Source organism: Marmota marmota, unplaced genomic scaffold, assembly GCF_001458135.2.
Source record: "Marmota marmota marmota unplaced genomic scaffold, marMar, whole genome shotgun sequence".
NCBI classification, from domain to species: Eukaryota; Metazoa; Chordata; class Mammalia; order Rodentia; family Sciuridae; genus Marmota; species Marmota marmota.
Genome location: NW_026000037.1, coordinates 56,339,628 through 56,362,662, shown reverse-complemented (window position 1 = coordinate 56,362,662; position 23,035 = coordinate 56,339,628). Strand labels below are relative to the sequence as shown.

The window sequence follows — 23,035 nt, the reverse complement described above, 5'->3', positions numbered from 1 at the left end:
TTTTAGTTTCAGACAGACTCAAACTTGTGATGTTCCTACCTTAGCCTCCTCCCTAGTGGATGGGGTTACAGGCATGTGCCTCTGTGCATGGCTTTACCACATGGTTATTGTTAGGTACTCTGCTAGGCACTAGTGATAAGGGAGGGAGAGAACAAAAACAGGTAGGTTACCATTATTGAATTTACTTTCTGGTGAGGAGATACTAGTAGAAAGCATAGACAAATCTATATGGTCATGTGTGAGAAGTACTCTCAAGAACATTACTGCAGGGTGAGTGTTCAGGATGGAGCATAGTGGAGTAGGGTGGGGTACTAGCCTGAAATATTTGTACACTCAACCTAGAGTCCTGAGATCCCCAGTGAGCAGCACAGTGTCATAGAGCTGGACTTTCTGAGTTAATCCCCACCTTGATTAATAACTCTGTCATCTGGGGCAAGTCTTTAACTTCTCTGTGCTTCCCTATTCCCATTTAATATAAAACAGAGATAATATTCTGTAAATTCTATTTACATAAATGAGGTTTAAATGAATTAACATCTATAAAGTGCTTAGAGTGGTACCTACCAAATTCTGAGCACTATTACATCATTATCACCAAACATAGACACTAGGATCACTTCTCTTTTTACTTAGTCTACTGTCCTTTTGTTTTTAGTTCTTTTTCTTTCAAGGCAGTTTTTAAAACTTTTAATTAAATTATAACAACATTTATATAAACTTTGTATAATAGTTTGAATTTACCTATATTGAATCAACCTAGGGAATCAGAAACAGAATATTATAGTATCTTTCTTCTCTTTTCCCCCTTTCTTATCCCCACCCATTTAACTACTATCCTGACTTAGAACAGTATTGATTAGTTTTGTCAATGCTAATTATATGTATTTTTAAACCTGTCTTTATCTGAATAAATTATATATTTACCTATATGTGAGGCAGCTGTACATTACACATTTTATTAAATCAAGTTTTCTTTTAGGTACATTGGATCCTATTATGTTAGTGTTTCTTGGTTTCTCTTTGGCAACCCTTGAATATTTTCCAGAAAATTTGCTGAAGACAATTTTTAACATCAAATTCTTAGCAAGATTAGATTCTCAACTTGAAAGTACGTATCTACATTTAATTTTTTAAATTATCACTTGTACTTTATGTCAACTCTATCCATACTGAATCATTTAATTTTAATGCTACTTTTTTTCCTATAAATAAAATTATTTTATGACATTGTCAGGAGGTATAGCTTACCTAGCACTTGCCTAACACGAAGCCCTAGATTTTTCATGCTTATTGTAGAAAATTTGGAAAACATAAAAATAGAAAATAGAAAGTAAAAAAATTACCCATAATTTTACCACCAGGTGAAACTGTTGATTGTTCATTCATTTCTTCCTTCCTTTATTGGGGTATTTTTTTTCTGTTTTTCTCTTGATTTTAATGTTTATATATCTGTATGTATTTTGAAGCAAATTTGGATTATTTATATATTTATTTTGTATGCTGTCCTTTCTCATCTAACCATATTTTGAGCAAAATTTCATGTCATGAAATATTTTTTAAATATTTTTTAGTTGTAGTTGGACACAATGCCTTTATTTTATTTATTTTTATGTGGTGCTGAGGATTGAACCCAGGGCCTTGCACGTGCTATGTGAGTGCTCTACTGCTGAGCCACAACCCCAGGTCATGAAATATTTTTTGATGTCATGATTATTATTTTTTTTATTTGGGTACTGGGGATTGAACTCAGGGGCACTCAGCCACTGAGTCACATCCCCAGCCCTATTTTGTATTTTATTTAGAGTCAGGGTCTCACTGAGTTGTTTTATGACTCACTTTTGCTGAGGTTGGCTTTGAACTCTCAATCCTCCTGCTGAGCTGCTGAGATTACAGGTTTGAGCCACCTCACCTGGCTCATGATTTTTTTCTTTAAATATATATTTATTTTTTAGAAGTAGTTGGACATAATACCTTTATTTTATTTACTTATCTTTATGTGGTGCTGAAGATTGAACCCAGGGCCTCGCACATGCTATACAAGCGCTCTACCACTGAGCCACAATCCCAGCCCCTGATTTTTTAATTCTATATATAATATGCCATTATATAGATATAATAAAATTCACTTGTTATAGGTTGTTTCCTGTTCCTCATTATTATAAATAATGAATTATTACATAGTGAATTATTACAATCATTGATTGTTTCCTTAGAATAAATTTCCAAATATGGAGTATTAGGTCAATGAAATTGTGTTTTTGTTTTTAGGTTTTGAACCATGGCCTCAAACACACTAGGCAAGTGCTCTACCACTGAGCTACATCCTCAGTCCTTGGTAGTATTTTTTTAAATGTAGTTGTAAAATTCACAACTAATGAAAATGGTATAGAAGTTGTTCCTAATCATGCTCCTTAAATACAATAATTTAAAAATGTAAAGTGTTTTTGTATAAACGAAGTGACTTTATAATATGCGTGAAAGTATCAACCAATAGTGGGGATAAATGATGTGAAAAAATGAGATGTTTTTGTAAGTCTAAACTATTAAAATTATTAGTACTTCATTTTTATTTCAGTTTTACCATCATCACTACGTTCAAGGGTCCAGTTTCGTCTTATGGAATTAAATAGAGCAGTCCGCTTGGAATGCCCTGAGTTTCAAATTCCATGGTTTCATGACCGCTTCTGTCAACAACATTATAATAAAGGTTTGAGTTTTCTTTTGGTGAGATAGTGAAATTTAATTCTAAGGTAAAGTATTAGGGAGTACATTGTTACTACTGTTAAAACTAAATGTGATACTAGACTTTCCAAGAGGGCCTGTTTGATTTTTTTAGTTGAGATTTTGTAAGTGCAATTTGTGTTACAAAAATTTCTTAAATAAGACACTAAACCTCTTGCGAGCAAGAACTTGTATTTGGGACAGGTTATTATGAGTGTATTGAATTTATTGTCATTACATATGCAGTATTACATTGAAGTTTTTATTGGAAACATTAATTTTTTTCATTTTGTGGAATTGGGATTGTTATCATTCGAAAACTAACTACTTAGGACTCATTTTTGTTTTCATAAAGATACTGGCAGCATGAATGGAGCACAACTGCAAATTTATAAAATGTTAGCAGAGGTACTAGGAGGAATCAATTGTGTAAAAGCCTCTGTTCTTTCGCCTTATTACCACACAGTAGGTAAGTCACTGATAGAGAACTGCTAATTTTAATAGAGTTATCTCATCAACTGGAATTTTAAAAAATTAAAATATTTTTGCAAGTTGTTGTTATGAAAATTTCCAAATACCGTGAGCCAGTCTGGGCAACTTGATGAGACCCTGTCTCAAAATAAAAAGGGCTGGGATATAATTCAGTGATATAGTGACCCTGGGTTAAATCCCTATATGCAAAAAGTTTTTTTTTTTTTAATTTTTTATTGTTGGTTGTTCAAAACATTACAAATTTCTTGATATATCATATTTCACACTTTGATTCAAATGGGTTATGAACTCCCATTTTTACCCCATATACAGATGCAAAAAGTTTTTAAAAACAAAATTTCCAAAAGCAAAAAAATGAACAATACAATGAATCCTCAAATTCCCATGGCCCAGCTTTGATAACAATCAGCATTTTGTTGTTTTTCAAGAAAATTTTTTTAAGGTCAGTCTTTCACCAGCTGTAAGTAAAACCCAGATTCAGATTCACTGGTCCTGGATCTGTAAAAGATTCTGTCTCCATTACTTAGTGCCCCATCATCAATAAAATGACTTACCTTGATTCATTATTTTAAGTTCATCTCAAAAACTAACTTGGATTATCAGCCTGGATAAAAATTTCCAGAAGCATTGTGCCTGTCCCTAATCTGATCAGTCTGTTTTTCGGGTAGTCTATTTGTAAAAGGCATTCTGATTTAATTGTGGATGACATAATCTGGTGCTATATGATGTCAGATGGCAGTACTGTATAAGATTCAAAAAGAGTAAGGCATGGTGGTAGACGCCTGTAATCCCAGCTCATCAGAAGGCTGAGGAAGGAAGATTGCAAGCTCGAAGCCAGCCTCGGCAATTTAGCGAGACCTGTCTCAAAATAAAAAATAAAAAGGGGTAGGGATGCAGCTCAGTGGCAAAGTGCCCCTGGGATCAATACCCAGTACTGTTAAAAAAAAAAAAAAAAATTCACAAAGATATTACTAAGTTCAAGTGCTGGGTGTAAATGAAAAAGATAATGCTTTAAGAAGATTAACATAAGTTTTCTATGATTAGATTGGAAGGTGCCTGCTTAATGTAAAGGGTTGCCAGAAATCAAATATTATTTTAATTACATTAATAATAAAGAAAGTTAGTAGTGTCACTGTACTCTGTCCTTTAGACAATTTTTTTTTCATGCTACTCTTTATGACAGTAAGTGACAAATAGGGTCAAGAAACAACAGATGGTCAAGGATCTATAAATTATGTCTTAGAAGTAGAGAGGACTAGGACTGCATGGATCTCGATCCTTGAGCAAATTCCTCTTTTTTTCTTTATTTTATGGGGATAGTAATGGCTGTTTAGTAGAATTAATTCAAGTATTGCATGTAAAGCATTTAGCACTACCCTTGGAACATAGTAAATTATATTTTTGGGGGAAAAAAACAGCTAGGGATGTTTGATTTGAAAATAGAAGTCTCATTGGGAACATAACTGTTTTAAGATATTTGCCCCAGCACTGCAAAACCAAAACCAAACCAAACCAAACAAAACAAACACACAAAAGAAACAAATAAAAATAAAATGTTTGAAGGATTGTCATATGGAAAAACAACTTGATATCTCTATTTAAGGGATGAGAAAATGGTAAAATTAATGGAAGCACACTTTAAGTCAGTATAAGAATAATTATGGACTACTTTATGAAGAACTTATGTTGAGGCAGAATGTGGATGATCAGATGATCCTGTGTATGTATAAGGCTGACCCAGATAATCATTAGCACAAAACACATACTCTCTTTTGTCTATTTTTTTTTTATAAGTCAGGATTAGGGTTGATGATGAGTAACAAAAATCCACAGATATCAGGAACTTAAATTACACCTTTATTTCCATCTCCCCTACATGTAGAGTCCAGGGCTGGCATGCCACCTCCACAAACATGAGGTATGCACGATACTTCCATTTCTGGTCCAAAATAGCTGCTCTGGCTTCAGCCACTCCACTAAGACCCCAGCAGAAAGAGGAGGGAAGGAGCAGGAAGGATATATCTTATATTTAAGCACAGTTTCCTGAAGTTAAACATACCATTTTTAGTTATGATCTATGGCCATACTTGGCTGCAAGTGAATTTAGAAAATGTGGTATTTATTCTGAAAGATCACATACTCTATCATTAAAAGTGAGGGGAAGAATTAGTACTGGGGGAAAACTTGCAGTCTCTGCTAGACATTATTTATTGTAAAAGTAATACTCATGGAAGTAAATGTACTAAAATATAAATATGAAAATGATCTGTAATTCCATCTTATAGAGGGTTCTTTGACATCTTAAAATTAAACAGGCACTATAGCCAGCTCCTTATTTCTATCATCTCATTTCATTCCTTTTTTAAAATTTTCTTTCAAACTAGGAATAATACATATCCACTATAGAACAATTAAATAGTACAGAAAAGTAAAAAAAGGAGAGAGAGGAAAAATCACTCATAATAACCTGTCACAAAATCAAGCATCATGATTAAACTAGTATTATTACATCATAGGCCCATTGTATTTCCATTTTGTATTTGTAACTCCCACTGTCAAGAGAATTATTTTTATGTGAAAATGCATATAAATCTTTAGAATAAAATTTGAGTAGTGATGCTTGTGTATAGGGGAATGGCATGATTAAGACAACATATTGTACGATTAAAAACTATGAAGCAGAATTTAAGATATTAAAAAAAAACAACACTTAAAACAATCATATGAGCAGCTTGCAAGGGCACACACCTATAAATCCAGCAACTCAGGAGGCTGAAGCAGGAGGATCACAAGTTTGAGGCTAGCCTCAGCAACTTAGTGAGGCCCTAAGCAATTAGTGAGATCCTGCTCAAAATAAAAAATAAAAAGGATTAGGGATATGGCTCAGTGTTAAAATGCTTCTGGGTTCAATCCCCAATATAAAAATAAATAAATAGGGGCTGGGGCTGGGGTTCAGTGGTAGAGTGCTCGCTTAGCATGTGCAAGGTACTGGGTTTGATCCTCAGCACCACATAAAAATAAATAAATAAATAAAGGTATAAAAAAATCACATCAATCTTTTAAAAAAGTAAGTAAATAAATAAAAACAAAATGTCATATGCTATGTGCTTACCATAGAATAAACCAGAAAAGGTAGATAACCACAAATAATAATTATCCATGATATAGCCACTGTTTACTTTTGGTGTCTGTTTTTATATTTATAACTTACTTTTAAAACCAAGAATAGCTATTCTGAGGTATCTATGTCTTAACCTATTTGTGCTGTTATAACAAAATTCCTGAGATTAGGTAATTTATAAACAACAGAAATGTATTTCTCACAGTTCCAATGGTTGGGAAGGCTAAGATCAAGGAACCCATAGGTATGGTGAGGACTGCTCTCTGCTTCCAAGATGGCACGTTGAATGCTGTATCCTCACATGATAGAAGGAACAGAAGGGCAATAAAGGACCTACTGTGTCCCTCAAGAGTGATAATCGCATTAAAGAGAGCACTGCCCTCATGGCTTAATCATCTCCTAAAGGTCCCATCTCTTAATACTGTCACACTGATGATCAAGTTTTGATAGATGAATTTTTGGGAAAACATTCAAATCATAGCATTTGTAATTTTATTTATATGTTGTGAATATTTTCGTATGCCCACAGATATACTTATCCAACATCATTTTTAGTGTTTGCATATTTTATTGAGTGAGTATGCTATGATTAAATTAGTCCATAATTTTTTTTAAAGAGAGAGAGAGAATTTTTTTTTAATATTTATTTTTTAGTTTTTCAGTGGACACAACATCTTTGTTTGTATGTGGTGCTGAGGATCGAACCCAGGCCGCACGCATGCCAGGCATGCGCGCTACCCCTTGAGCCACACATCCCCAGCCCCTAGTCCATAAAATTTTTTACTGGTCTAAGCATTGACACTAATTTAAGTGTTTTATAGATAAAATGAACTTATTTATTATATCTAAGTTAATAAACTTATTTATATATATATTTATAATAAATAAACTTATTTATTATATCTAAATAATGAACTTACTTATATCTATAAAACACTTAAATTAGTGTCCCATAAGGCATGTCAATTATTCTACTTTTCGGATGAGGAAACTGAGGCCCAGAAACATTACTGTTTGCTCAAGTTTATATATCTAGCAAATGACAAAGCCTGGATTTGATGTGGGCATTCTGGCTCCAGAATTCAGTCTCTTAGTGATTGAACTATATTTCATGTTTCGTAATTGACTTGAAGATGCTTCAGTGCCCAATTTCCCTTATATGTAAGAAATAGATAATCAATTTTCTCTTTTCTCCTTTTAATTCATTGTTTCTTTTTATTTGTTTCCTTTTTTCTTGACTTAAATATGTACCACTCTGCCCAACTTTATGATTGTGTTTTATTATGGAAAAAATTCAAACATATAAAAAGATAGACTAGAGCTGAGCATGGTGGCACATGCCTGTAGTTCCAGCTACTGGGAGGCTGAGGCCCAGGAATTTGAGGTCAGCCTGGACAACATAGTAAGACTCTCATCTCTAAAAACTAAAAACAAAAAACTAGAATTAGAATAATATATAATGAATTTCATTCAGAGTCACATTCATCAACACCATTCACCAGAATCCATCTGATTCTTTTCATGCAAATTATGGACAATATTATCATTTCAGAATGTATATCAAATGACAAGGATGACTTTAAAAACATGACAGTATCAGCATACTTCTCCCATGACGATTAATAATAATTTCTTAATATCACATAGCCTTTTGGTTTTATGTTTTATTTTATAGTTTATTTGTTCAAATTGGGATCCAAATATTGCATTTAGTTTAGTTTAGTTTTGTTTTCCTTCTATTTTACAATGCTGGGAATGGAACCCTGGGCCTTGTACGTGTTAGGTAAGTACTCTACCACTCCGCTACTACATGCCTGGCCCTGATTTGTCTTTTTAAGTTCTACTTTTCTTTTCTTTTTTTTTTTTTCTTATAGTTTATTTATTGAGAAAAATTTTCTTTTCATAATTTAGACTTCTCCAATTGTGACCGACCCTGAGGTGATATTTAATCTGCTCATGTTTCTCTTGTATTTCCTTAAACAGTAGTAGAGCTAGAGGCTTGATTGTATTTTAGATTAGGTTGTTGCTTTTATTTTGGCCATGATGTGTACTTATTCCATTATATCACTGTTTTATTTTATTAATGCTTAGCGGTGGGTTTGTATATTATCAACTGATTGATTTATTAGAAACTTCTCTCATGGGAGCTGGGTTGTAGCTCAGTGGTAGAATGCTTGCCTAGCATGTGTGATGCACTGGGTTTGATCCTCAGAACATTAAAAAAAAAAGTAAATAAACAAAATGAAGGTGTTGTGTCCATCTACAACTAAAAAAATTTAAAAAAAAAACTTCCCTCATCGGCTCTTTACATATTAATTTTAGCAGCCACAATTGATCACTCATTGCCCAAGTCTGTCATTCATTAGGGATGGAAAAATAGCAATATTCCACATTTATCATTCCTTCTACATTTATTATGTCTAAAAAGAACTTTCCCATTCAATTAATTTAGTTAACCTTATGTACAGTTCACATAGGAAATACAGGATATATGCTTAAATCTTTTACTAGTCTTCAGAGGAATTGTTTTAGCTTCTTCCAAATGTGACCAAGAGACTTAAGGAGATTTAAATAAAACTTTAATGTAGCCCTATGCTATGGTTTATTAATAATTGCCGGTTGATTTTTTTATTGATTGATTTTCAAAGAGGCCATGATAACTTAGGCCATGCTATTATACCAGATCTTATGCAGTAAGTGGGTTATTAGGCTTATCATTTTTTGTGTATATGTATGTATTTATGTTTATATATTTAGAATATATTTAAGGTAGGTGTGGTGGTGCACCTCTGTAATCCCATTTACTCTGGAAGCTAAGATAGGAGGATCTCAAGTTTGAGGCTAGCCTGGGGAATTTAGTGAGACCCTGTCTCAAAAAATAAAAAGGACTGGGGATATAGCTCAGTGTAGAGAGTCCCTGGATTTACAAACAAAACAAAATGAAATAAAATGTTTTAAGCTTGTGTGTGTGTGTGTGTGTGTGTGTGTTTTAACACCTTTATTTTGTTTATTTTTTTGTGGTGCTGAGGATCAAACCCAATGCCTCACACATGTGAGGCAAGTGCTCTACCACTGAGCCACAACCCCAGCCCCTGTTTTAAATTTTTACCTATAAGAATTTACTTACCTTATACTGTTGATTCCTGTATTTCCTTAAGATTTTGAGTGTATCTTGGATAAAAGAAAAAAACCTCTTCCTTATGGAAGCCATAATATAACTTTGGGAAAACCACCAGGAATGTACTGGGAATCAAATACCCAAATAGTTGGATCAAGTCTTCCACCAGGAGTTGAAAGGTAATTTAGTTCCTAGTTTTAGATTTCACCTAAATGATAAATTTGGCATTGATATATCATGGCCTCAGTTATCAAGAACTGATTGGTAGTTGCATCTGCTCTTCATATATCTCATACAATTTACCTTCCTTGTCCTGTGGCTTCTGCCCTAATGGTCTGCCTTTGTCTGTCCCTAGCCTGGGAATTTCTTGGAAGTGCTGACCTAGTTGACCTCAACTGGATATAAATAGTATTTTCTTCTTTTGTATTCCCATTTTGCTCTACTTTTCTGATAACACTTAGCCCCTCCTACACTGCATTAATTACTGTATAGCATATGTTCTTTGTTAAACTATAAGCTGTGCTACTTTATGTATAAGTTTCTTATGTATATAAAGTAGGCATGTAATAGTATATATTAGACAAAGAAACAAATGGATGAAAGCTGGAAGATGATTTACTATAATTTGATTTAATGAATAAGTTTGTTATCAGTTACTAATTTCTTTGGGAGAAAAATAACTTGGTATACTCATTTATATTCACTTGGCTCTTGTTACTGTATAAAGATGCATTCTTGTTCCTGAAAGTCTTGTAACTATTGAATTTCTCATTTAAATTTTCAAAGTAAGTATTTATTTTTATTTTATATAGGATTGCTTTCGAATTTTTGGATTCAAAAGCTTTTTGTAGAAATGTCCCTCACATAAAAGGAAAATCTGCTATGAAAAAACGACATTTGGAAATTTTGGGATATCATGTCATTCAGGTATGAAATGCTCATATGAAATGTTCAGCCTTTGAAACACTGACTATACACGTGTTTTCTTTTAACATGAAAGTTCTAGAATTATCTTTTTATATTAAAAAAGTTACATTAAAGTATCCCTGCAACAACATCTTTTCTTTAGTAGACTAAGAAATGAAAAATCAGGGGCTAGGGTTGTAGCTGATTGGTAGAACGCTTGCATTGCATGCGTGAGGACCTGGGTTCAATCCTCAGCACCATATAAATAAATAAAAATAAAGATATTGTGTCCATTTCAATTAAAAAAATGTTTAAAAAAATAAAAATCATCATTCTTTTATTGTCTTTAGAAGATCTATTGATTTGTGTATTTAGTTTACAAGATAAAGGCATTATGGAGATGGACAGAGTTACAGAAGGAAAAGGCTAATATACAGACATAGAAGGAATATAGGAAAAAAATGTCCATTGTCAGTGTTGTAGGAACAGGGAGATGAAAGGAGCTATGAGGTAGAGAAAAATCTTCTAGGCAGGGTCTAAGAAGACATACCCACGTTGTTTCCAAAAAGGGTTCAAAGGCTATGCTTTTGTAATCTAATTACATAGAGTTCGTACATTTTTGTTCAGTAGTGCTTATAAGTTTTCCCTGCTGTTTTTTGTAGCTGCTTTAAAACTTCCATTCAAACTACATTACTTATTTTACAGATCCCTCATTTTGAATGGAACTCTATGGCACTGTCACAAAAAGATGCTCGGTTGGACTACTTGAGAGAACATATATTTGGAGCAGGCAAATCATGATTGTAATTTTTATTTAAAATGAGTTCTTATGGTGTGTCACATATGTATGTATTTTAATTAAGTGGACTGACTCATTAAAAAAATAGTAGGTGCAAATACGCTGAGGTGGCAGAACAAGTGGGAAGTGGGGTGGGAGTATGATAAAAGGAAAGTAAGCAGTAACAGTCAATATTCCAACCTCATAGCCTCTCTTAGTGAGATGAGAAGCCATTGGAGGGTTTCAAGTGAGGAATGATGAAAACTCACATTTTATCTGCATCACACTAGTTGCTCTGTTGAGATGAGAAAAAATTACTAAGGAACAAATGTATCAGCAGGCAAGAAATGGATTGTGACTATTTAAAGAACATTTCAATACTCCAAGCAAGAAATGGATGCTGGCTTGGATAGAGTAGTAGCAGTGAGTGTAATGAAAAGTGGTTTTCACAATGTATTTTGAAAGTAAAGGCAACAGAATTTGCTCACTGATGGATATGAGGGAAGAGAGAAACAAAATTCAATGATAATACTAAATTTTTGTCCTGAGCAACTAACTAAAAAGGTATTGCCATTATGGGGAAGTCTATAGGATGAGCAAGATGGGAAGTAGGCATTGGTGAAGGATCATGAGTTTGTTTTAGACATGTTGAGTTTATAATGCTTTTTAACATGTGGAGATATCAAACAATTCAGTAAATGAGTTAGGAAGTAAGGAGAGAGAGTTCCAGGCTCCAGATACAAATTTGAAAATTGTCATTGGTATTTAATACCACAAGACTAGATGAAATCACTTGAGAGTAGAGAAATGTGTGAGGAGATACTTGAGGACTGAGCTCCAGGTGCTCCTGCATTGAGAGCTTAAGAAGAAACAGCAAAGGAGGCTGAGCAGGGGTGGCCAGTGAGGTAAGAAGAAAAGTCAGAGAAGGTATTAATACTTCCTGGAAGCCAAAGATGAAGCATTTAAAGGAGGAAGAAGTGAGACATTATATCAAATACTGCTAATAGATTAGGTAAATGGAGCACTGTGAAATGCCCCTTAAATCTAACAACATGAGTCTAAGCCTAAGAAAGGTCCTGGGTTTGCATCGTCTTCACCCCCATACATACAAAATGGCAACATAAAAATCACTAACTTTGAAAAATGATTTTTGTTAAGTTGTGTGTGAAAGCCTGTTTTCCAAGAGAAAGTAGGAGGAGACATGAGTTTTCTTCTAAATGGAAACAAATAGGGTGGTAGTTTCAGTGGTCCAATCTTGGCCTGGTCTGATGTTTCACATGCTAAGGTTATAGTGATTTTTTTTTTCTCTGTATTTTAACACATTTACAATAAAGTAGTTATGAAGGATCTACTATATTATATAATTCCTAGCACTTCCTTTAGGCCATGTGGAATGTGTGAGATGAGTGATGGGACTGACCATCTGAAACTTGGCTATTTCTGACTCCTGGACCCTCTAAATTCATTCTCTTCTATAGTTGGTAGCCAAAGTGCCTTCTGTTACAAATGTATTTTCTGCATGTAATTTGCTTCATTGATATTTGGCTTGGGCTTAGTTGAAATACATGTATAAAATGTTTCCTGACTTTACACAACTTGAGTCCCAATATATAATGATTTTGCAGAAGTGAACTTCATAAAGTTTTTTGAAAACCAATCAGAATAGTAAGCAAGTAAAAGATAACTCCTTGTAACCATTTGTTATGGTTTAGATCTGAGGTATCCCCCCAAAACTCATATGTTAATGCAGGGATGTTCAGAGGTAAAATGATCAGATTATGAGAACTATAACCTAATCAGTGGATCGATCCATGTGATGGATTAATAATTTGAAAACTAACCAGGTGGTAACTATAGGCAGGTGGGGCATCCCATAAGGAAGTAGGTTACCCCAGGCATGCCTTTAGAGTTTATATTTTGTTCCTGATGGCTCCTTCTCTCTGCTTCCTGGCTGCCATGAGGTGAGCAACATTCCTGTGTCACATCCTTTGACCATGATGTTCTAGTTTACCATGGGCCAGAGCAATGGAATTGGCCAACCATGAACTGAAACTCTGAAACCATGAGCCAAAATAAACTTTTTGTTTTATTATAAAGTTGTTCTTGTCAGGTATTTTGGTCATAGCAACAACAGATTGACTAATCCACCATTCTTCCTCGTAAATTTCCTAATGATATTCATTTATAGTTACAGACATACTAAATTCTCAGTGTTTAATTTTCCATTTACATGAATGAGTTCTATTTCTCAAGCAAAGGACAAGAACCAAACCCTGAATAAGTTAAAATATTTTTACTCTGTAGCTTTTCGAATAAAATGATTAGACTGATGAGAGCTATAAATTTGCCTTTGATATAAATAATTGAAAATCCAATGTTGTATATTTGAGGTACATGGAAATCTTGCTTAAATGATTCTGGTGTGTCTTTTGCTTCTTGTTACACACAATCTAACTTCTTACGTACCATATCTTTTACTCTTTTTTTACTAGGCTGCTTGATTGAAATGGTTTTCTGTGTGTGTGTGTGTGTGTGTGTGTGTGTATAAAACAAGTATTTTTTCATTGAGATATAATTTATATACCATAAAATCCACGCTTTTTTTGGTGGGGGTATTGGGGATTGAACTCAGGGCACTCAACCACTGAGCCATATCCCCAGCCCTATTTTGTATTTTATTTAAAGACAAGAGTCTCACTGAGTTGATTAGTGCCTTGCCCTTGCTAAGGCTGGCTTTGAACTCTCAATCCTCCTGTCTCAGCCTTCCAAGCTGCTGGGATTACAGGCCTGTGCCACCGCACCTGGCTTCCACCCTTTTCAAGTATATAATGTAGTCATTTTTAGTATATTGTGTAATCACCACCACTATCTAATTCCAGAGCATTTTCATCCTCCCCTAAAGAAGCCCTGTAAAAAGTATTGTTTTTTACAACTTAATTTCATGTGTACATGGATAGTATTCTCTGCCTGAAAGTTACTTGTGTTCTGATTTTATGGTAAGTCTGTCTTATAGTTTTATCTGTCTCCCAGTATGCCTTCCTGGACACCAAATTTTCCCCCACCCCTTCTCTTTAATATCTGTCTTTATAAACATTCTCTCCACCCCTTTCTTTTCCTAAAATTTATGTTGAAGAACCTGTAGGGTCTCCTACCTTTGGGATTTGTTATATATTCATGGTATATATTCAAATCAATATTTTTCAGTACAGAAAAGTAACCAGGCTTCTACTTCAGAGATCTAAAATGTTTTTGTTAAATATATTTTTATGTTTATGATAGAGAAAATAAAGCTGTATGAACACTGTCTGTTCTTTATGTAGGTGCTTGATGATCATGGGATGTTCCACATTGGTCTCAAATCTCAGAAAATATTGTGTAAGATAGCAGTCAAATACATGTCAACAAGATGTGTGTCTAGGATAAAAATGATGGTTAGTTGATGACTTGCACAGTTGAATTTGACAGACTGAGAAGGCAATTTATGATATACTCTAAGAAGAAATAGTGTAGGGTTGCATAGCCCAGAAAATGGAACCATTCAGTCATTTTTCCTAGTATTAGAAATTTAGCAAATAGCCCTTTTATCTGAAATATAGTTAAAATTTAAACCAATGACTATATACCCTCTTCCACCCTCTGCCTCAAAAGTTTAAACAATTAGTCTGTTTCCTGCTGGCACTCACCCTCTTTTTTGTAGATGGTTGTTAACGGTATGAAGACAATGATTTACTGGTTTTAAGTTAAAAGGTTTTTAAAATTTGATTTGGAGATTACAAATAATATACCAGTGTTGCAAAAAGAATGGAGAAAAAAAGGCATTTGGATTTGACTACTTTTACTTAAGAGACTTTTTCCCTTCAAATGAGACTCATTCATTACATTCCTTAAATATAACTTCCAAATAATTTTATGACTTGTAATCTTTAATATAATGCATAGGATTCCTGTCATAGCTTGAAGCTTATATAAGGAATTTTTTTTTATATTTTAAAACATTTTAAGATTGGGGATGTATGTATTTAATTTGTAATAGAAAATAAGTGTAAAGGTCCCTATCAATACAAAGGATTAGGAAACTACTCAAATTTAGGAGCCTGCTTTACAATTCATTGAGTGAGACAAATTAACAAACATTTTTTTCAACTTAATATTTAATTTCTTATTAGAAAATGATTTAAAGCTCTTATTATGACATTAAAGAGTCAATGACCAAGATTTTGATATTCTTTTTACCTCTTAGACAATAACTTATTTAATAATTTCTACATGTATCTCTGTACAGGCTTTAAAAAACAGAATAAATTAAAGCACTATTATCCAAACAAACCACGTCTCAATCTATTCTGTTTTGTCACCTTGTTTATAGTTTAGACAGTTTGAAGAGATTTAGACGTGTTGCTAGGCAACTAGCTCCTGAAGCATAACGTATTTCCTTCAACATCCCGGCCCATTCTTTTTTATCATCTTCATACCTGATAAAGGGAAAAAAAAAAATCAGTAAGCAGCTAGCTATTAAATAGATAGTTCTATAGGTTTCCCTGTGTTCCATATTCAAATGTGCATCTTTGAAAAAATTCCTATGGCTCTTACCCAGAGGAGGAGGAAGCCTGACTGGTAGAATAATACTTTAATTCCTTTCTAAATATGCATTTTCTTAATGAACATTTGCCTGATCTACTGCCACAGTATTTAATCTGGATACCTAGCAGTTTAATCTCTGGGAATCAAACTGTCCCAAGAAGAGGAGTAATGGACACCTACATAGTTAACCATTCTTTGGACTGATGAAGATGGTTGGTCTCTATGAGTCACAGTAAGCAAACTCTTCCTTAAGATTAAGAACTGGGGGCTGGGGTTGTGGCTCAGCAGTACATTGCTTGCCTAGCATGTGGGAAGTGCTGGATTCAATCCTCAGTACCATTTAACAGTAAATAAATAAAGTAAAGGTATTGTGTCCAACTACAACTAAAATTATACACACACACACACACACAAACACACACATATATAAAGATTCAGAACTGGGGTAAAGCAGGGACTATTAGCAGCTTTAATTATGATTTCAGTTGTTCCCATTCACTAGTATCTAGCTTGGCACCTCATAAGGTGGTCAAGCCATAAAAAATTTGTTCCTCTTTCTCTTTGTCATTTGAGGACTATATAGACTTCACATTTGACTTTAGGTAAGAACTGCTCTGCATCTCTGAATAGTCAAAGTTATGAAGATACAAGTTGAAATCCCTTTGAATGTGTTTGTGACATGTTTACTCTGCCTAGTGTCTAGAATATTCTTCAAGCTTTGTCTGAGAAACTCCTAAATTCTGCCTTCTCTGAAGCCTTTCCTGCCTTCCTCAAGCAGAGTTTTCTTCATTTCTCATATAGTCCTTTGTATGATATTTATTATAGTAAATATTCTATTTAAAACTTTCTGTGTCCTCAATAAGCCAAAAGGTATTTAAGGACAACTAACGTATTTTTCTACCTTAGTATCAACTCCAGAAGCTATAAAGTCTTGGCACATAGGAAATACCCCAAATCATTCTATGACGAATCAGTGAGATTTAGAACAATTATTAAAATTAGCTGGTACTACTGGACATGGCGGTGCACTCCTATAATCCCAGTGACTCAGGAGCCTGAGATAAGTTCGAGGACAGCCTCAGCAATTTAGCAAGGCCCTAAGCAATTTAGTGAGACTCTGTCTCTAAAAATAAAAAGGTCTGGGGATATAGCTCAGTGGTAAAGCACCCTTGGATTCAATCCCCAGTACCAAAATATATATATTATGTATGATATATTAGCTGATACCTACATAAAATACTCATTATCTGGCTTAATTTCATCAGTGTACAAATTTAATTCTCAACAATAGTACTGGGCACTGAGTGATTTTTATGTAAAGAAAATCAGACAAAAATGTTTTACTGCTAATAAAAAACCTTAATTATATAAAATTTGGAGCAACATTAAGAATTAAAAAATGGTTTTAAATGACCTAAAGAAAAAGTGACCGCATATAAGCATTAAGAGGTTGAGGCTAAATGTAATTTTTAAAAATTTTTAATATTTTTATATATCACAGTAAGATAGTCCATAGGCTTAGAGTATGGAATACTGACTGAGAGTTTTCACCTCTGTGGATAGAGAGCAGGTTCACTGGGATTCAAGGACAAGTGAAGATCAATGGCTCTCAACTTTGGTGCATGTCCAAGTCACCTGGAGGACTTGTTGAAACAGATTTCTGAGCTACCTTCATAGCTTCCAATTCACCAGCTCTAAGGTGAGATCCAAGAATTTGCATTATAACAAGTGCACAGGTAATGCAGATGCTACTTTGGGAACCAAAGTAGATAAAAATAGATTCAAATTTACAAACTTGACTGCATAATGGAACCTTCTGGAGATGTTAAAAATTCTGCTGCCTTGGGTTGGGATTGTGGCTCGGTGGTAGAGTGCTCGCCTGGCACATGTGAGTCCCTCGGTTTGATCCTCAGCACCACATAAAAATAAATAAAATAAAGATATTTATCCAACTACAACTAAAAAAAAAAAAAATTCTGCTGCCTCTAGGTGATGCTCACCTATAATCTCAGTTGCTTGGGAGGCTGAGGCAGGAGGATTGAGAGTTAAAAGCCGGCCTCAGCAATTTAGGGAGGCCCTAAGCAACTCAATGAAACCCTGTCTCTAAATAAAATATAAAAAAGGGCTGGGTTTATGGCTCAGTGGTTAAGTACCCCTGGGTTCAATCACCAGGAAAAAAAAAAAATCTGCTGCTTAGTCCCTCTCCCAGAGACTGACTTAATTGGTATAGAGTGTGATTGACCTGGGTATGTGGATTTTTTAGAACTCTATAAATGATTCTACCATGCAGCAAATTTAAGAATCATTGCTCTAGACATTACCCCAAATTAGAAAACACCAATTTCTAAATTTAAAAATTGAGAGCTAAGTAGATAGTGACAAATGTCTCCTCTTTCCCAAATCCAGTGGTTCCCAAATTTGTCTGCACATGTGCAATCATCTGGGGACCTTTAGAAATTTTTAAAGGTCCATAACACAATTTCCAAGCCAAGGCTATATCCTGGACCAAATAAATCACAACCAACAGGGGAGGGGAAAAAAAAGCCTTACTAACTTTTGAAGTTCTCTAGTGATTGCAAATTGTGTAGAGAGGTTTGGGAACCACTACCCTAATTGGAAAATAAAACACAGTCAGACAGGATCCCTCTTTCAGGTTCCACTCAGCAACATAGAGGCATTTTTAGCAGGGGAGTCTGTATTTTTCCTCCTGCTGAGGCAGTTTGGCTTTGACTACCATTAGGAACTGGAGGGGCTCATGTGAAGTTCAGCTTACTGATGGAATGATTCCTTACTAGGAGTGTTTCTCAGCCTTAGCTGAACTTTTAGAATCATCTGGGAATGTTTTAAAAAATAGTGATGCTCAGGTCCTGCCTCCAGAAATTCTCCATTGGTCCGTGTGAAGGCCCAGGCACTGGCATATTTTAAAAGCATTGCAGGTAACTGCAACATACATTCGGGGTTGAGAATCAATGCCTGTTTACCTTCAGCATCTGGCCTTGTTTTCCAAAAATCCTAACTACCCCCCCCCCTTTTGTTTTAACTATTGCTTTCACCCATCTAACCTTCTTGCTAATTCTAGTCACTGTGCTCCCTGGAAACCACCAGTTTTTTTTTTTTTTTTTGGGTCCTTGACAACACAATTATTACAAGATAAGGAAATGGTATTTGATGCACAAAATAATGGTTTAGTTAAGCTACTAGATGTTCAGCCTTCCATTTCACCAGCTGGGAATAAAGCTTCTGCTATTTCAGGTATAGAACAAATAAAACCCACTGTGCATTCTCAGACTTAGTGGTCTGCTTTCATTAACTCGGTATAAGTGGAACTTTTCCAAAGTTGTACTTATAAACTTACATGTGCAATCAAATCAACTCGTAATCTTGTTAGAATTCAGATTGTAATTCAGTAGGACTAAGGTGGAGCCTGGGATTCTGCATTTTTAAGTGATACCTAGGAGATGCCAGTAATGCTGAACTACAGACTATACTTTGATAGGAAAGTTCTGGATAAAATGATAACAGGATAGGAAAAGCATCCATCCTTGCAAGTGGGGGCTGGCTTTTAAGCTGATAGGAAAAGCATGAGCTTTCTGGGTGAGGGTACAGCACAAACTCACTAGGCTCACCTTGGGTGCCCAAAGTCTGCCTTCTGTAAGCTTAGATTAGCAAGTGCAGTGCCTGGGCTGAGGGCAGCAGAGGCCACTGGGCAGACACATGGTATCCTGATGGTGACCAAATATCTATATACCATAAGCCCTGCCAAGGACTCTGTGACTCCATGACACGAACTTAAGCTCCTGAGACTTCCTGGATGCACCTTGATCTCTTTTAGTTTTACTGCATCAAACTCGATGGTAAAAATGTGTCCTTTTTAAAAAACATTTGACTAAAGTGGTTAATGAGTGACAATTGCAAGTGTCATACATGGGAGGAGTGGGTGCTAGGTAAAATGGATTCCTGCTTTTACTGTTTTCTTTTTTTAGAAAAGGCTTTGTTAACTGAATTCTCAAACAATTAGAAGAATATTTAAATTCAAAACATGAACTTATGAATTCATGGAAAAATCAAAAGATTAAATATTCTTTCAGAACTGTGTTTTTTAAGTTAATAAACCCCTTGGTGGGAAGGTAGTGGTCTGTGCTCTACTGTATGCCTGGGGTAATAAATGCTTTCAGAGCTGGAATGGAGCTTAAAGGAGCAGTAGTCCAATTCTCATTTTAAAGATTAAGAAACAAACCCAGTTAAGTTCTTTCCTAAGATCACAGTTAATCAGAAGCAGCACTTGACCCAGTAAGTGGCATGTGCAAAAGTTCAATTAGGCTTGAAGTATTTAGTCTACTACCAAGACGTAGCTTGCATGTTAAAAACTCTAGCTTATTATTTACCACAAAATTGTTTATCAATTATCAGTTATTTGATTTAATATTCAATTTTAAAAATTGGAGAACTTACTTCCATATGTCATTGACTTCAGTGGGTGCAAACTCTTTAGATTCCAGTTGAATCATAGCAAAACCACCAATGGCGTACAGGGATCCAGCAAGGGTGACCAAACTGATGGAGCTTCTTTCTTGGGGAAATTCAGTCATTACTTCCCATCTAGGTATTTTATTGAAAATGTAGTCATTGTAAAACTTGAAGAAATGCCAAATTTAAAATTCAAATGGTAAAAATTGAGACATAAGCAACATTTTGGTATAATTTTGTCATTTAAAAAGCATTTAAATAAAAGCATCCATAAATATTAATGAAACTAAGAACACAATATTTATAATTTTGTGTGCTGATTCTTTTAACTTTTTACCTCATGAGTATTTACCTATCTTCAAAAACATTATTTTTAATGACCATTAAATAATTTTCTTTAAAAGGTCTTTATTATTTTCAGAAACCAAAGGCTATTCTGTAATCAGGCATACATAGTTTCTAAAAAAATAAAAACAATGTTCTAATTTTTTTTCATTGCTAAACTAAGAGTATAAAAAGTCTATATTCATTCAGATGTGTGAACTAAAAAATTTTAAAAAGACTAATAGTATATAAAAATATGTCAAGTATCTTTTTACATTGCCAATAAAAGCTGAAAAATTAAAAATTTAAGAAAATTACAAAAAGCACAGAGTAATTAAACTTTTCGTACTTTACAAATGTCAATTATTAACAAGTGAAGATCTTTACATATTACAAATCAAATGACTACTGGAGACATGTATCCAGCAACATGTATATAACTGTTAAGAGGTATTACCTTGGCATGACTAAATTCACAAAATTAAATTAATAACAGGGCAACAGAACATGGCAACATTAACGTAAGGGTCATGTGTTCCAAGTTATAAATGCACATAATGCACCAAAATGTTAGGAATTTAACACCCAGTAACAGCAGAAAAAAAACCTAGATTATAATACTTCTTTAATCTGTGCCTCTCTGCCTTCTCCCCATGTTTTGGTTAGAAAGCTAAATTTCATCCAGATGTTAACAATTGAAATGTACAGTGATTCACATGCTGTAGCAAGTCAACTCACTTATTGGTTTTGAGATCAAAAGCTTCAACTGAAGCTGTAAGACCATCTTCAGTAACACCTCCTGCAATCACAATTTTGCCTTTATGGACTGCCACTCCAAACATGGAACGAGGGGTTTTCATTGGAGCCAGATCTTTCCAGTCTCCTTTTTTGGGGTTATAGATAAACATCCTGTTTGTACACTTTCTGTAAATAGAAAAGACAACAAATGTTTATTTTATACATCCGTTTTTTTTTTGAAAGCAACTTTAGTAATAATTTGGCTTTGCTTCTCATATGAAGTATATAGTACTTTATTTGAAGAAATCTAAGATTATAGAGTAGATATCTAAATTATTCTCTGTATGTTCTTTGGTTTCTTAAAGTATTAATAATTGAGCAATGGGAGGCAGAATATGAAATAACTAATTCATTTAACTGGATAATTTGGTAATGCCAAACAAACAACAACAAAACCCAAAAAACCCTGTAACCCAACTTTTTAAAATATTATTTTTAGTTGTTGATAGAGCTTTATTTTATTTATGTATTTATACATGGTCCTGAGAATCCAACCCAGTACCTCACACATGCCAGGCAAGTGTGCCACCGCTGAGATACAGCCCCAGCCCTATATCCCAACTTTTTACGGGGATAATTTTTTTCCTTAATCTTATAAAAGACCAGATATCTGAAGTAGAAACATTTACTCTAATATTTGACTATCTTGCTCTTATCAAGATAAGAGCTTTGGCAAGGGCACAGTGGCCCATGCCTGTAATCCCAGTGGCTCAGGAGGCTGAGGCAGGAGGATTGAGAGTTCAAAGCCAGCCACAGCAAAAACGAGGTGCTAAGGAACTCAGTGAGACCCTGTCTCTAAATAAGATAAAATAGGGCTGGGGATGTGGCTCAGTGGTTGAGTGCCCCTGAGTTCAATTCCCGGTATTGCCCTGCAAAAGTTAAGAGCTTTGGGTTAGGGTTGTGGCTCAGTGGTAGAGCCCTTACCTAGCATGTGTGAGGCACTGGGTTTGATTCTTAGTACTGCATATAAATAAATAAATAAAATACATGTCCATCTACAACTAAAAAGATAGGGAAAAAATGATGAGTTTATCAAGAACAAGATACAAAATCACGTTCTTCAAATTCATTAACGGTAACTAGTACAATTCAGCCTTTGCTTTTTAAAATTTAAACAAATGTTTTTTCCATACTAAAGATAGAACCCAGGGCCTCCTGCTTGCTAAGTGAGTACCCTACCACTGAGCTAAATCCTCAGCCCCAATCCTTACTTTTAGATAATGACTCATTTCAAAGTTCTTGACTTTGACATTTGACAAGTAATATTGTCATATCAATTGTATCCTCAAGATTACATATTCTTACTGACAATACCTGTATGCTTCTTACTGACATATCAATTTCCTCTTTACTAATGTTACTTGAAGGAAACAATTTAAATCATTTGGCAGAGTTCCAATGTTTCCTAAGTTAAAATACTGCTTAATTGAGATTTTTCATTCCATTTACTCAGGAAAAATGCCTCAGATAAGATTGGGTGCTATATTGGTTTATATACACCTTCCTTAAATATTCATTTGATGGAAATTGGAAGGATTAAGGTGGATATGAAAATTTTAGATTATTATCTTTGCATATGGATAGATTGTATAAAAACAATTGCTTTTTAAAATCACACTTTTCTGCCATATTTTTAATTTTGACTAATAACCAGAATATAGAGTTCTTAACTTCTAACATATTTCCATATTTGATATTTTATTCTCCTTTTTTTTTTTTTTTTTTTTTT

At 34.3% G+C, this 23,035-nt stretch overlaps 2 protein-coding genes across 8 annotated transcripts in view; one reads left to right on the top strand and one right to left on the bottom strand.

Annotated features, from left to right (window-relative positions):
* Positions 1–11,880, top strand: part of Fastkd1 (FAST kinase domains 1) — a 36,493-nt gene extending 24,613 nt beyond the window's left edge. For all 7 annotated transcript variants that reach the window (XM_015479290.2, XM_048812434.1, XM_048812435.1 and 4 more), the window contains 6 exons: positions 980–1,108; positions 2,576–2,707; positions 3,077–3,190; positions 9,493–9,631; positions 10,265–10,379; positions 11,064–11,880. In XM_015479290.2, the coding sequence (XP_015334776.1) occupies positions 980–1,108; positions 2,576–2,707; positions 3,077–3,190; positions 9,493–9,631; positions 10,265–10,379; positions 11,064–11,159 (725 nt within the window). In that variant the 3' untranslated portion in view covers positions 11,160–11,880. The remainder of the gene's footprint in view (positions 1–979; positions 1,109–2,575; positions 2,708–3,076; positions 3,191–9,492; positions 9,632–10,264; positions 10,380–11,063) is intronic.
* A 3,074-nt stretch (positions 11,881–14,954) lies between these two features.
* The window catches only part of Klhl41 (kelch like family member 41), a 14,900-nt gene continuing 6,819 nt past the window's right edge, over positions 14,955–23,035 (bottom strand). The window contains exons 4-6 of the mRNA XM_015479289.2: positions 21,247–21,432; positions 20,170–20,316; positions 14,955–15,608 (exon numbers count right to left, since the gene is read on the bottom strand). Of these exons, the coding sequence (XP_015334775.1) occupies positions 15,497–15,608; positions 20,170–20,316; positions 21,247–21,432 (445 nt within the window). The 3' untranslated portion in view covers positions 14,955–15,496. The remainder of the gene's footprint in view (positions 15,609–20,169; positions 20,317–21,246; positions 21,433–23,035) is intronic.